The sequence below is a fragment of the Oryx dammah genome, unplaced genomic scaffold, assembly GCF_014754425.2.
Source record: "Oryx dammah isolate SB20612 unplaced genomic scaffold, SCBI_Odam_1.1 HiC_scaffold_10, whole genome shotgun sequence".
In the NCBI taxonomy this organism is placed as follows: Eukaryota; Metazoa; Chordata; class Mammalia; order Artiodactyla; family Bovidae; genus Oryx; species Oryx dammah.
This window is the reverse complement of record NW_024070194.1, coordinates 51,023,044-51,039,059: the sequence shown is the minus strand read 5'-3', so window position 1 is coordinate 51,039,059 and position 16,016 is coordinate 51,023,044. Positions and strand designations below refer to the sequence as shown.

Genomic DNA, 16,016 nt, shown 5'->3' with positions numbered 1-16,016 from the left:
TTTGCATTTCTTTTCCATGGGGATGGTCTTGATCCCTGTCTCTTGTACAATGTCATGAACCTCCATCCATAGTTCATCAGGCACTCTATCTATCAGATCTAGTCCCTTAAAGCTATTTCTCACTTCCACTGTATAATCATAAGGGATTTGATTTAGGTCATACCTGAATGGCCTAGTGGTTTTCCCTACTTTCTTCAATTTAAGTCTGTATTTGACAATAATCTCTTTAGATTCACTGTATTTGGTACTCCTTATGCTTCCTGGATCTAGATGTCTGTTTCTTTCTCCAAGGTTAGGGCAATTATCAGCCATTGTGCTGTGCTGTGCTAAGCTGCTTCAGTTGTGCCTGACTCTTTGTGACCCTGTGGACCATAGCCTACCAGCTCCTCTGTCCATGGGATTCTCCAGGCAAGAATACAGGTGTGGGTTGCCATGCACTTGTCCTGGGAAGGACCATTGGGAAGCTTTTGGTCCATCATTTCTTCAAATACTCTTTATGCCTCTTTATCTCACTCCTCTCCTAGGACTCCCATTATTCAGACTGGATAATCACAAGCTTGTTGATTATTTCTTTTACTTAATCAAATTCAGTTTTTGGCTTCTCCAGTGAAGTTTTCCTTTAAATTATTATAATGTTTAACTCTAGGATTTTATTTTAAAATAATTTCTATCTTTTTATTAATAGTCTCTATTTAGTGAGCAATTATTTCATACTTTCTTTTAGTTCTTTAGACACTTTCCCCTTTAAGTTCTTTAAACATCCTTAACATAGCTGATTTCAAAAGTCTTTGTCCAATAAGCCAAAGATGTGACTTGTTCAGGAAAAATTTGTATTGGCTGCTTCTTTTCTTGGTATGGGTCATATTTTCGTGTTTCTTTGAATTTTTTGTAATTTTCATTGAAAAATATGTATTTAAAATAATAAAATAAGCAACATTGGAAATAAGTTTATTTTCAGTCTACAAGGTTTGATTTTGTTGCTGTTTGTTGTTTCCTTGTTTAGTAATTTTCCCTCATAAATTCTATAAAGTATGTATTCTTTTTCATGCACAGTTACTGAATTCTCTACCTAGTTAGTTTAGTGGTCAGCTAGTGATGTGTATGTATTTCCTTAGTGCCTAGAACAAATAAGTTTTCTGGGTTTTACTGAGGGGCTCTGTCTGAAGACATGTCTTCAACATTCATACATGAAGTTTAAAACTCTACCTTAGCCTTCACTTCCTGCTTGTGCAGACTGTCAAGGTCAGCCAGAGGTGAAAATGTAGAGACTTTTCAGATCTTTCACGGGCATGCACATAGTCCCATGCATGTACACACTCCAGTGCATGTCTGTGGCCTTCTAGATGCCCAGGAATAGGTCGGTGCTTCTTAAAGTTCCCTATGGACATTTTACTCCACAGTCTTTCCTTTTAGCTTTTTGGTTAGCTTATTGTTTCCCTAAAATGTTATCACTGCTTCAGACAGCTATACTGTCAGGTTATTGCCACTGTTAATTTTTGACAAATTCCCCCAAGGAAAGTGCTGGATGAGCTCTGAGTTAGTTCATTAAAAATTAAGGCAGGTTCTGCCAAGTGAGGCTTTCCAGGGAACTGTCAGAGATCAAATAATGGAAATTCTTTGAGAATGTGGCTTGGAAAGAACCCCAATCCCATTCTGACTTTCCCAGTGTCTTCTTGGTCTCTGGTCTTTAGTGTGATTTTGAGGCTTTTGGATTTTAAGGCAATCACAGAGCTAGGGATAAGGCTGTGGGATTAGGACAAGTTAAAACATCATGAAGCTCACTTTCCTTACTGAGAGTCAGTCATTTTTCTTGAATAAATACTTCCTGGACTGTTACAAGCTGTTGGTTAACTTTCAGTGTTCTGAAAAAGTTGATTAAAAAAAAAAATTAGTGTTCTTATTGCTTTTGTAGGGGGGAGGATTTTCAAGGGTTCTTACTCTGCCATTCATTATGACGTCACTTGAAACCTCCTTTTTTAAATTAAATGTTTTTTTTTTAATGTTGCTAAGTATTTTTTTTAAAAAATTCTTGGCAGTGGATATGTAGAAACTTTGTTTTCAACTGTAGATAACTATGTTTTCCTGTAAATAAAATGAATGATTCACATTCATCAAAATATATCCCATATATATTGAAATGGCTATCATCTATGAAATATATTTTAAAATAAAATCTGAAATGATGCAATGAAAATAGTCAGCAAGGTCCCAGTAATGTGGGATGCAGGCATGTGGTTAGGTATAGGGCAAGATTCAGATGCCTGGATCATGCCATGACTTTGCCCTCCACTATCATTAAGATCTTAAAAGATCTTACTTTTTGGACTTTTAAATTCCTTATCTGTAAAATGGAATAACAGTAGTACTAACTTAATAAGGTAGTTGTAAAATTTTAGTGAGATCATGTTTGCAAAGCCCAAAGCAAAATGTCTGGTAGAAATAGCTTAAATATAGTTTAAGTTGTTATTATTTAAAAATCTATAATTTTACAATAAAACACAGTCCTGGCCCTGAAGCAATCTTTGACCAGGTATGTTAGATGCTGCAGTATCCAAGCAGCCTTTCTGTTTCCTGTCTTCTTTTTGTACAGTCCTATACATAACAGCTGGATTAATACTTTTATAGTGCATGCATCATTCTGCTGCCTAAAAATCTAAGTGTTTTTTAGTCACCACATTACCCTAAATACCAGTCTCCTGCCATCTGAGGTGAGACCTAACCCAAGGCTTTTTCACCCATTGACCAGATTCATCCAGCCAAACTGAGCTATCAATGTTATTCATTTACCCCAATAGATTGCCTTATCTACCTGCCTACCTACCTTTCTATCTATTTCATATCTTATTACTATAAACCAGACATGAATTCCATGCATCTGTGAACCACCTCTATGCTTCCTTGTCTCTCTCTTTTTTTATTTTTCCTAACCTCAGAATTATTTTCTATTCTTTCTACTTGAAATCTCACGCTCCCTAATATTTTAAAATTCTGTTTCTTGCATGCTTCCTTAAATAGCTTCCCCTAAAACAAATCTTCTCCCTGTTTGGCATGTCAGTACCTTTTTATATTTTTTTTTCTAATACATTTCTCTAGATGCTCAACTCATTCCTACTCACTGAACCATAACCTTCTTAATGTATTCTGTGTTCTTCTCATCTTTGTATATCCTGCAGTGAGTTGTCCAGTGGTTGTACACAAATGATGCCTTAAAAAATCACATTTTCAGAATGGAAACAAATTCTTAGAAGACAAATGTTCACTCTCTGAAATTCTTCTCCTTAAGTGGAGATAGTGGGATGATTTTTATTGCTCTTAATATCAACACAATCATTATAAAAATGTTTTCAACTACTTAAATGTATTGCCATCTTGTTTATTCTTTTGTAGGTTCCTCTCTGGTTACCATTGAAAGTGCTGCTGAATTGAGTTTCCTGTCATATCGAGTTGAGCCACTTCAAAGCAAAACCAATTTTTGGATAGGATTGTACAGAAATGTTGAAGGTAATTTTTGCACCATGATTTTTGAATCATGACTATTTCAAAATATTTCAAAACAAGTTTTCAATTCTAGAAAATCTTGCTTTAATTAATGATTAATCTGTGAAACATTTGAAAATTCAAACTCATAGTTTCATTTGAGATAAGAACTGAATATTTAAGTGACTCACACATTAGCCTATCTTGAAAGTTGCTAAAAGGAGTATCCACTGTTGCTAAGTTAAAGAAGTTTTAAAAAATATTGTCTATCTTTTGCTATTAAAAAAATTAGGGGGAGATAACTTTACATATGTATACTAATTAGGAATAAAATTTCAACTGAAGCTACATAAGAAACATAATTCTCAGTTTCCTTTCCTCTATTAATTAATTATTACCTTGCCTATTAAAACTCTTAAGTATAAAAAGCTGTTGATTGTGGTATAAAATAACATGCTTAGAAATTTCACATGAATAAGTAGAATTTATTTTAAGGGGGATTATTTTTGACTTGTAATTTTTTCTGGCTTCCTCTGATAATCAGGAATGTGGCTATGGATAAACAACAACCCAGTCTCCTTTGTCAACTGGAAAACAGGTGATCCCTCTGGTGAAAGAACTGATTGTGTCACTTTATACGCATCTTCTGGGTTATGGAGCAATATCCACTGTTCTTCCTACAAAGGATACATTTGTAAAAGACCAAAAAGTAAGTAAGAATCTGTCCTATGGCACATATGTTTCTAGGCTCCCTTTTCTTGCAAATATGAAGATGTTAGGTGTGGAATTATAGTGGGATTACAGGTTCCTTATAAACTCCCCCTCTTTATAAGCAAGAAATCTAGTCTGCCATGATGATTAGTTCTGTCTGTTGCTTTGAGTGAGCACAAAACTTCCTGCTTAATTGAAGTAATAATTTTGGTAAATCAGTACACATGTGATGAAGTATCCATGCACACGGATTTGTGAAGTTGGAAGAAGTTTGGAGATTTAGCCTTATGGTATATGAGAAAAAGAGATAAAATACGTACCTTGACCAAACAAGAAGTGGACAGTGGGGAGGAATGAGAATTTATTAAGAAATAAATCATGTAACACCAATTAAGTTTCCTCCTGAGATTGAATGGCAGGCCATGTCAGGACAAGGATTGGGGGAATTAATAGTATTACGTGCCCATGATATGATATTATCTGGACGTTCACAATAGTTTTATGCCATTCTACTTCACATGGTATTTTTACCAAGAGATAAAATTAATTAGATGATAGATTTAAATAAATGAACTAAATAAAGTAATACTCCATCCCCAGTGGTTTTATTATTTTTTGTTGTTGTTCAGTTGCTAGGTTGTGTTTGAGTCCTTGTGACCCCATGGACTGTAGCATGCCAGGCTCCTCTGTCCTCCACTGTCTCCCAGAATTTGCTGAAATTTCCACTGAGTCAGTGATGCTAGTTCTTCATTCTTTGACAACTCTGTTCTAAGATACTGTACCTTTTGGTGCAGTGTTGGATTCTTATTTTATTTTTCATTCAAATGCCTTGTAATATCTTATGCTTCAGTGAGCCATTTTCAAAACCACTAGCCTAGAATACATTATTTTATGGGTAGATTGGGTAGATTTTTGTGGTATAAGTGGCTCAAATGCAACTGGGTTTTTTTTTTCCTGTTTTCAGATCTTCCAGTCTATTTAAACTCACCATGTAGCTGTAGGTTGCAGTTATAGGAAGATAGATAGCTAAAATCTGTATATATACATACAGATTTTATCTATCTGCCCATCTATCTGATTATTGTCTATATATATCATATATCACCGTACATCAAACATGAATAATTTGATGTATTTGTAAACCAAATAATGCTCACTATCTACATGCAATTATCATGGGTCTTTATAACTATTTAATTATTTTGTTATTTTACAAACAGTTGTTGATGCTGAACCTACGCATACATTAATTACAACAAAAGGTAAGATCATCATGAACTTTTAAGTTCCATATTAGCAATACATTGATACAGTGTGTTTGCTTTAAAAACCATAATTTTCCCTTCCTACACCCATTACACTCTCAGTCAAATAGCTTGAGTGACTCTAGCCTTTGTTGTTAGGGCACCAATCACTCTTGAATGATACTCTAGAAAAGCCGGTCTTGGAGTCAGTTTGGTGTTTTTATCCTAGGTCTTGTTGTTGTTGTTGTTGAGTCACTCAGTTGTGTCCGACTCTTTATAACCACATGGACTGTAGCCTGCCAGGCTCCTCTGTCCATGGGATTCTCCAGGCAAGAACTCTAGGTCTTACTGAGGACACTAATTGCTTTGTTACACTAATTGCCCTATGAGAACCCAGGGAAGAAATTTCTCTTAGGAATCCCTATGATTTCTTTGTTTTCTTTTTTTTTTGAGCAATATTTAAAATTTTAGTTTTATCGACAGTTTGAATGAGGAACTGACCTCTTTCACTTATGTTGTTTGCTGCTAAAAAAAGTAAAAGTGAGATGTGTGGCTTGCCTGCAGCTCTCTTAACTTCCTACGTGCTGTTAACTAATACTCATGTGTTCAATTTTCCACTATTCATTTTCTTTTTTCCCTAATTTTCCCCCTTGGTTGTTATTATTATCACTGCTTTTACTATTCCATTTATCTTCATATGATGTATGTGTAAGCAGCCTTCAATTATTTTTAAAAGGTATAAATATTTTAAAATATTATACTAGCTTACTGCTGCATAGATACATGGAATACTCTTGCAACTGAATAGTCATCCGAACATTTGAATTAATCATCCATGGAATTCTATATTCATGTCCTAAATTTCTGTTTGGCAAATGTCACTGGACAGGAAATTCATGCATTTTATTTTTCTAAGACAGTTGTACTGTTCTCCATGGCACTCTGCTCTCTGCCTCCCTCCACTTAACTTTTTTCTAATATATTTACTTACTTATAGCTGATCCAAGAAAGATGGAACCTTCTAAACCGTCTACCAGTGCGACAGGAGTAGTAGTCATCGTGGTCCTCCTGATTATAATGGGTGCTGGCTTCGCTGTGTACTTCTTTTATAAGAAAAGACGTGTGCGTTTGCCTCGAGAGGACGCTTTTGAGAACACTCTGTATTTTAACAGTGGATCAAGTCCAGGAACTAATGATACGAAAGATCTCATGGGCAACATTGAACAGAATGAACATGCGGCCATCTAGTATCATGGCATGATTTAGGTATATTTGAATTTCATAAAATTATAACTAAAATGGTAAGGTCTTTTGTTCAATGTGATTATTTCCTTTCAAATTATAATAGTACTGTACTACGCTGGTCTGTCTTTTTTCCTTTGCCGAGTGGAAGAAATAAGTGCTCCTTTTTAAGCCTGGCAAGATATTTTCACAAAAGAGGGATAATAACATTGACTACTATGTTTAAGAAGATCTTAGGTGAATACACAGCATTAGTGTATAGCTCGTGTCAACTGCATTCAAATTCAAGAACCCCAGAAACAACCAGCTAACCATCCTGAAATCATTCAAGGAGATTCCAAAGACTTGTTACCCATGAAATATTATTTGATAATTAGAAGACCATTTTAAAAGTCAAATACATATAACCTCAGGTGACACAAAAATTTAGTCACCTTTTTCCTTATACCCATCTTGATTTTTTTAATTCCAGTTATTCACAATTGTATTTGTACATGTGCAGAAAGAAGAAGGCAGCTGAGAATCTTGTCTGCCCCAAGCAAGATTTTCCAGGCTGAACATTACAAATGTGTTCTTTGTCCTGTTTTATGTATATCAGGAATGCAAAGATTTGAAATAAAAATGTAAATTTGCATAACTGGATGTACTTAGATAATGTGAAATAAACATCAAAGACAAGGTGTATTTTTAATAGGTTTGTATTTTGGTGATCTTAGTAAGTGTAAATTTTCTTTTAACTGCGATTTATTTATCCATTTACTTTACATTACTTGGAAAATTAATGATATTATCAGTAGAAGAATTTTTAAAATTAAGCTCTTAATGTATTTGGAAAATATAGATTGCTAAAACACTGTGCATAGAATTGTTTTTTTGCTATAATGACTTGGCCTATTTCCCTGGATCTTTCCCCTGTAGCACTGACTGATCTCAGAACGCAACAGTTGAAGGCATTGTTCCCTAACTGGGAATTAGGTTTCTAAGTATCTTTTCCTCACTTTAACAATTCCTCTTTGCTCAAAAACTTTTCCTCAGATGAAGCTTTGTGTACACTGTGAAATATATTAGAGGTGTCACATCTACCCCGGTATCATATTTCCAATTCATCCTTGCCTTTCCCAAGGGGTTACTCACAAGCAGAAGTTCCTTACCTGAAGTCCCTAAACAGGGATCTCAGATTGTCTGCAAAATGTTGTCTCCATTTGTGTTTATGCTTGTTTTTTTTTTTTTTTTTTCTGGGAAGAAAATAGCTAGATTTTGAAGAAAGTCCAAAACTCAAAAAGACTAACAGGACTTCCCTAGGTCCTTCCCAGGTCCAGTGGTTAAGACTTTGAGCTCCTAATGCAGAGGGCCTGAGTTTGATCCCTGGTCAGGAAACCAGATCTTGCATGGTACAACTAAAGATCCCATGTGCTGCAGCCAAAAAAAAAAGAGAGAGAGAGACTAAGAAGCAGCATATTGTTTAGGAGGTAAGATGGAGTTTGCAATACCCCAACTTAATGGGGTTGTAAGAGGTGGGCAATTGTGAGAAAGCTTTCTGAGAACAGACAACTTTCTCTCATGCCTCAGACAGTAGAAAACAACTTGCTTTTACTTTCTTGGTAAGAACAAAGCATGTTCCATTTGAGGATGTTCCAATGGAAACAATAGCTGCAGTGTCATGGCAGTGTGTGGTTAATTATACTGAAAAAACTTTATATGTGCATTTTTTTTCTTTCAAGATACAAAAGAAACAAGAGAGAATTAGAAATATGGAAGAGAAATATAAGAGTGAGCATGATTTACAAATTCTTTACACAAGTCATTTTCTTTAGAACTCAGAGCTACATTTTCACAGAAAGTATTTGGACTTCAGACTTTTGTCTCACACTTAAATGTCTCATCAGTCTGTATTCAGTAGGATGCTGAATACACCTCGCATTATCCACTCAAACATACAATCAAATAGATGTCATCTGTATCTATATATGTACTCAAACTCAGTAACATATTAAACATATGGGGGCCGGGTAGAGAAATTTTATAAAATGGAGAAGAGCAGTTTTGTTTTGTTTGCTTTTTACATTTATTTTTGGTTTTGGTGGTTGTAGTCCATTTGTTTTTGTTTTTTTAAAACCAGAAATTCTTTTTGAGGATTAAATGTTTAAGTGCTCTCCACACTGGCTTTGCACTTGTTTTCATCAGAATTCAACAGTCAGAAGATTCTTAAAGGATTTTTTTTTTTCCCAGTTGAACTCAAACAATATGAATAGTCTTTAACTTGATCTCTAAAAATAAAGATGATATTTCTAGAGACTAGGAATCTCTTGATGCATCTGTTTTCAGTGTTCACTTGGGCATCTGTTTGTATATTTACCTATTTGTTCATCACATATACCATCAGCATCTCATACATATCCCAGGTGTTGAGCTAGGTCCTGGAGATTCAAATGTGGGTGAGAAGCTGTGCTGGTCCACAAGAAGTACACATTCTAATGGAGGTACAGGCACACAATCATTTTGGAGTGATTTTTTTTATTGATGTATAGTTGATGCATGCTATTATATAAATTACAGGTGTACAATATAGTGGCTTGCAATTTTTGAAAATTATTCTTCATTTATAATTATTATAAAATATTGACCATATTCCCAATATTGTACAGTATAATCTTTATAGCTTATTTTATGCCTAATGGTTTATACCTCTTAATCCCCTACCCTTGTTGCCCCTCTCACCCCACTGATAACCATTGAAGTGAAGTGAAGTGAAGTCAGTTGTGTCTGACTCTATGACCCCATGGATTGTAAAATGCATGGAATTCTCCAGACCCAGAATACTGGAGTGGGTAGCCTTTCCCTTCTCCAGGGAATCTTCTCAACCCAGGGATCGAACCCAGGTCTCCTGCATTGGAGGCAAATTCTTTACCAGCTGAGTCACAAGGGAAGTCCAAGAATACCAGAGTGGGTAGCTTATCCCTTCTCCAGCTGATCTTCCCAACCCAGGAATTGAACCGGGGTCTCCTGAATTGCAGGAGGATTCTTTACCAACTGATCCATCACCATTAATTTGTTCTTAATGTCTGTGAGTCTGCTTTGTTTTTGCTCTGTTCACTAGTTTGTTGTATCTTTTAGCTTCCATGTATGAGTGATATTGTACAGTATCTGTCTTTCTATACCTGACTTATTACTTAGAATCTGAACTTAGACCCTCCCAGTCCACCTGCTGCTGCTGCTGCTGCTAAGTTGCTTCAGTCGCATCCGACTCTGTGTGACCCCACAGACCCTCGGGCTCCCCCGTCCTTGGGATTCTCCAGGCAGGTCCACCTATGTTGCTGCAAATGGCAAAATTTTGTTCTTTTTTATGGCTGAACAATATTGCATTGTATGTACACCACGTCGTCTTTACCCATTCGTCTGCTGACTCCATATCTTGGCAATTGTAAACAATGCTGGTATGAACAGTGGGGTACAGGTATCTTCTTAATTCATGTTTTCTCTTTTTTTGGATATATACCCAGGAGTGGAATTGCTGGGTCATATGGTAGTTCTACTGCAATTTTTCGAGAAACCTCCATACTGTTTTCACACCGACTGAACCAGCTTACATTCCCAGCAACAGTGTGTTAAGGTTCCCTTTCCACTGCATCCTTGCCAGCGTTTGGTATTTGTGTTCTTTTCTATCATGATCATGCTGACAGATGTGAGGTGATATCTCATTGTGACTTTGATTTGCATTCCCCTGATGATTACTGACACCGAGCATCTTTTCATGTTACTGTTGGCCGTCTGTATTTCCTGTTTGGAAACCTGTATATCAGGTTTCTGCCCATTTTTCATTTGAGTTTTTTTTTTTTTTTTTTTTGACGTTGAGTTGTATGAGCTTCCAAAACCTCATTTTTAACATAATCCAATTCTTAAAGACACTGTCTCTGAATACAGTCACGTTCTGAGGTTCTGTGTTAGGGCTTCAACAGCTTCAACATGTGAATTGGAGAGGAGGGCACAATTCAGCCATATAGCATGCTTCTACACTTTTTTTTTTAAATTTTATTTTACTGATCATTGTATTTGCAGGGTTCTCCAGACAAGTGAAACTAAAAGGTCTATCTATACATATATTCATCAATTATCTATATCTGTATATCTATCTATGTATCATCTATCTGTCATTTATCAATTACCTACCATCAGTCTATGTTATTATTTTCTACTGATTCTATTTCTTTGAATCCAGCTGATATGCCATTCTTATACTGACATCACTAATTATATTATTTGTAAGTATGTTATTCCGCTAAACCCAAACTACATGTATTCTAAATTCAATGTTCATTTACCCTGGTTCTCAAAAATGCTCATGGTCTTTCCAACAGGGCTTAATACAAGAGAAAGTCTGACAGGGGGTTAGTTGAAATAGACAGTCTGAATCTATTATGGTTAAAATCTCTTATTTCTGCAGATTTAAGAAACATGACCACATGAAAATATTTCCATGGTCCCTCTCAGGGGTTCTGACCGGACCCATGTGAGTGAGGGTCCCCAAAGGCTAAGCTTTATTTGTTTCATTATAGAACAACTCAGGGTCAGGAACAGCTTCTGATAGGTGGAGACTGAGCAGAGCCTGATGAGATGATAGAATCTTGAGGTGTAAGGAAGGCAGGTAGGAATGGATGCCAGTGAGAGGAAGAACTTGGCCAAAGCCTCTGAGATAAGAAACAGCTTGTCGTCACTAAGTAGGAAAGTGAGATGCATGTGGCGGGGGCTGAGGTTCAGGAACTGCCTCAGATACTGACAGGAAGTCATCTTCTGTTTGGTCCTCCTTCCCCACACCTGACCTGCATTCAGAGCACCCTGATACCATGTCAGGCTCCACCCACTGGACCTGACCACGGAGACGACCTGTCTAACTACTACTTTGCCTTAAAACACATATAATCAAAGCTGTGTGTGTGACATGGCTTAACCTAGGAAGGCCTTCAGAAAGAACACTTCTTTTTCACTGAGACACTCAAATTTGGGGCCATTATTTACTGTAGTAAACTTAGTAAGCATCAGGATCAGAGAGAGAAGGGTGAGTTGGGAGAGCAGCAGTGACATATCTACACGGCCATGTGTTAAGCAGATGGCTAGTGGGAAGCTGCTGCACAGCACAGGGAGCCCAGCTCCGCGCTCCGTGATGACCTGGAGGGCTGGGATGGGGTGGTTGGAGGGAGGCTCAAGAAAGGGGATATATGTATACATATAGCTGATTCACATTGTTCTACAGCAGAAACTAGCACAACATTGTAAAGCAATTACACTCCAACAAGAAAATAATAAAATTAAATAAAAAGTCTCCCCCTTACTGAAAAAAAGAATTAGGCTCAGATCTACCCCCACCCCACGACTTAGATTGTATAACTACGGGATGCATAGAACAATTATTGGCTTGTCTCTATAACAAAATTAAAAGTAGAAAATTCTATCTTAATTTAGAAACCTTTGTATTATTGAGAATATAAGCCACCTACATTTTTGAGAGTTTATTTTCTGCAAATAAGTTAAGAAAACTCTGTTGTATTGCCTGTAAATGGGTGTTTCAGCACTGATTGTATATGGTAAACACTTGAGCCCCACTCCAGGCCCATGAAACTAGAACCTGGGGATGGGACTCAGGCATTGGCTTGACTAGCAAAACAGAACAAACAGAGAACTCCCTGGGTGATTTCATGAAGTTGGTGATGACAAAATGATGTTAAATAATACTTCCATGAAGGTTAATTATTCAGGATTCCCTATGAGGTCAAAATTCTTGAAAACATGAATATAGCAATGTCACTCACAATTATGGGAGATGAGTTAGTGAATTTTCTGATGTAGAAATATGCTGGAAATGTTGCCCAAACCTCTCAGCAACATACCAGGAATACATATTTTGGTATTAGAATTTCCTTAACATTTTGTAAATAATGTTTTTCATTTAGAAGGGACCCCTGACAGGCAACGTTTTTCAGCAAAAGGTGACGCTGACATTGGAAAGGCTTTCTGAGTTGGCTGGGGATCCTGGCTGTGCTGCGGGACCTTTAAAATGTTCAAGTTATTCATGGCAGGTCTGCAGTTAGGTTTTGGCAAAGACTGTTGATCTCATTCTACTAGCTCTGCGGGTTTGAGTTAACCCTTCTCCTTGTGGGTCTGGTTACAGCTCACATACAAACAGTTCTCTGTGAAATTTCAAGAAACCTGTGACGCTACCATGTTCTTTTTTCTGTTGACTTAATTTTTTTTTTTTCTTCAAGGGCAGGAAAGTTCAAGACTGCCTGGGCTTGCTCCTAATTCAGGATTTTGGCAGGGGTTCTCAAACTTTGATGGGCATAAGAGTCTCTCAGAGAGATCATTTAAAATAGAGAGTCCTCTGGGGCCCCACTTGTGATTCTGATTAAGTAGATGTGGGTCCAAACCTGGAATCTGCATTTCAACAAGTATCCCAGGGGATTCTGATACCCTCAGGCTGTGATTTTGATGAGCAATCTATTCTGGAATCATTTTTATGTGAAGGTATCATTTTCCGCAAAGCTATTATAAATCTCAATCCATGAGGTCAAAGCCATATAACCAAACAGCATGGAAGTTAATGAAAACTGCAGTTTTCCAATTCTTTCTATTAATCAGAAATTGTTGGTGCTAAACTCCACTTCTTTACTTCTTTTCTGAACTCCCTTATACTCTCTGCTATGGACTGAGTATATGCAATCCCCCCACCAAATCCATATAGGTTGAGACCTTACCCCCAAAGTGATAGTATTTGGAGGTAAGGTCTCTGGGAGGTGATTGGGTCATGAAAGCAGAACCCCTATGAATGGATTAGCTAGTGCCCTTATGAAAGAGACCCCACAAAGGGAAGACCATCTTCTATTAACTAGGAAGCTGGTTGTCACCAGACACTGAATCTGCTGGCACCTCAGTCTTGGACTTCCCAGCCTCCATAACTGTGAGGAATGAATTTCTGTTGTTTGTAAGCCACCATGTATCTTGTTATAGAAGCCCAAATGAATTAAGATATTCGCCCAAGGCTGCAGCATTCTTATAATCCCTTCCACCATCACCATGAATGAGCATGTGTGAGCTGACAATTTGCCTCTCTTATCCAGTCTTAGACTATAAACTCCAGGAGGGGAAAGGCCTGACATTATGTGAACCTGGGCAAATCTTTGTGAAAAGAACCATTTCTCTGTGTTGTCGGTAATAACAAAACTGTTGATCAACATAGAGAATCTCAGTTCATGGAAACATCAGTCTCCCTGGGTCAGTTTGCTCATCTTCTAAAAGGGAGTGAATGGGAACCTTCTCACGCTCAGGACCATCTTAACTCTATAATCCAGTTATGCTGTCTTGAGATGTGAGAGAGCAGGAGAAACCTCATCAACGTCTTTGAGCAAAATTGCCATCCATCTTTCAAAGAAGATTCTGTCTCTGTTTTCCTCCAGTTTTCTGGAAATCAGAGTAACACTTGGCTCAAAAGGTCACAGGGAAACTGATGAAGTACCTTTCAAATGCCAGGCCCAGGGGCAGGCAATCAAATGAACTCCAGCTGGTCCTGGAGTGTGTTCTGCTTACTGCCATGTACCACCCTGGGGGTTAATTTCCCAACTCAGGCCCTGACTCTTGAACTGGTGTGGATCCAGGAGGAGGATCTGAATTCTCCAGTGGAGAAGAAAACAGGGTATTGGATTGACAGCGCCTAGGAATCTACTTCTCCAAATGGGAGAGTTCATTCACCTGGCAAGGTTTGACTCCCTCCAGGAAATACCGGGCTACAGGTTTGTCTATGTGTTTGTGTTATTGATCTCTGGTCTCATAATAAAATGTTGTTATTTTCTGTGGACTTGTCCAGGCTTCTATCTGGGCCTTTGCTGCCGTGTGTCCATAGGCTGTAACTAGAGACAGATTACTTAAGAACTGTTTTTGTTGGAAGTCTGTTCCCATATGCTGTGCACCCCGCCAGCCCCCTACTTGTGCTGTGAGCCACCTCTCCTTATGAACCACAGCCTGGCCAGATATATCTGTGCTCACCTCAAGTCCCTACGGGGGAGGCATCACGAAGCAGGTACTGGGACTCCCGCTTCTGAAACTGAGCAGGACCCCAGGGTCCTGGCCCCTCTCCCCACAGTGTCCTCAGCCTGCCTTTCATCTGTGGAAAACCTTCAGTCAAAGATTAAAAGTTTAATCAGAGAAGTGAGAAAATGCAGAAAAAAGGAAAACAATCAAAGGAGATCAAATAGTAATAATGTGATTAAGAATAGTCAAGGACATTTAATTCCTTCTCAAGGGCTATATATACTATTCTGAGCCATATCCCATGAGCTGTCTTATAGATACTGCAACCCCCACCGTGTGGAAGAGGTTAACTACATGATGACCAGTCTCTAGCCATGACAAAAGTTGCCAAAGTTCCAAGGATTGGCCTCAAGGAAATGGAAACTGATCAACCTTGGAACTGAAGATTAACTATACTTAAAACAATCAGGATGATGCTGATCAGACCACCAATGACCAATTTCAAGATGACTGTCGGAGCTGACTGTGCTGTTTCTGCATGTAGCCCCCTCCCTCCATCTATAAAAACTCTTGCCCACTGATTGTGAAGGGGGCGCAGGCAGTCAGCCTTTGGACAGACATCTGTCCCACACTCTCTGGTTGCTAGCATCCAAAATAAAGCAAACTTTCCTTTCCACCAATCTGGCCTCTTTTTTGGCTTTTGAGGGGTGAGCAGCTAGTCCTGGGTTCAAAACCACTTTGACTATCCAAGGGGCCACTCCCTACCCAGCAAAGACACCCAAGCCAAACTTGCAGAGCTTGAAGGAAGCAGACCCAGTTTGGAACCTCAGCCTGAGCAGCTGACAAGGACTCCGCTGCCAAGTGACAGAGAATCTGGCACAACCTCCAAAGGGGCCTCAGCCAACTGGAACTTGCGCAGCCACCGTGTTCCCCGGAGCTCATCTTCAAGATGTGTTCCATCACTGGACTTGTTTCTCTTCCTCCTAACCACACCTCTTCCTCGACAAGCAGGAAAATCCCAATTCTCTGGGGTTCCCATGGGGGCCAAGAGGAGCAAGGAATACATGTCTTGGGAAGCCAGACAGTATCAGGTAGCTTTTCCTGAAGCTGATCTCAAAGAATCCAAGCCACTGTGTTCTTCTGGACAGTCTTCAACCAAATGTATTCCACAGCGCCAAGCCTCAGGATGTCAAAGACCCAATGTCCCAGCTCAGAGATCATTATGTAGAGGGAACAAATTCTCCCTTCCTTTGCCCTTTTTTTTTAAAAAATATTTTTTTGACATGGATCATTTTTAAAGCACTTATTGAATTTGTTACAATATTG

General features: G+C 38.2%; 1 protein-coding gene across 1 annotated transcript in view; it reads left to right on the top strand.

Moving 5' to 3' along the window:
• MRC1 (mannose receptor C-type 1) overlaps window positions 1-7,532 on the top strand; it is a 110,512-nt gene extending 102,980 nt beyond the window's left edge. The window contains exons 27-30 of the mRNA XM_040248087.1: window positions 3,388-3,501; window positions 4,022-4,186; window positions 5,409-5,450; window positions 6,430-7,532. Of these exons, the coding sequence (XP_040104021.1) occupies window positions 3,388-3,501; window positions 4,022-4,186; window positions 5,409-5,450; window positions 6,430-6,680 (572 nt within the window). The 3' untranslated portion in view covers window positions 6,681-7,532. The remainder of the gene's footprint in view (window positions 1-3,387; window positions 3,502-4,021; window positions 4,187-5,408; window positions 5,451-6,429) is intronic.
• Window positions 7,533-16,016: the final 8,484 nt, after the last annotated feature.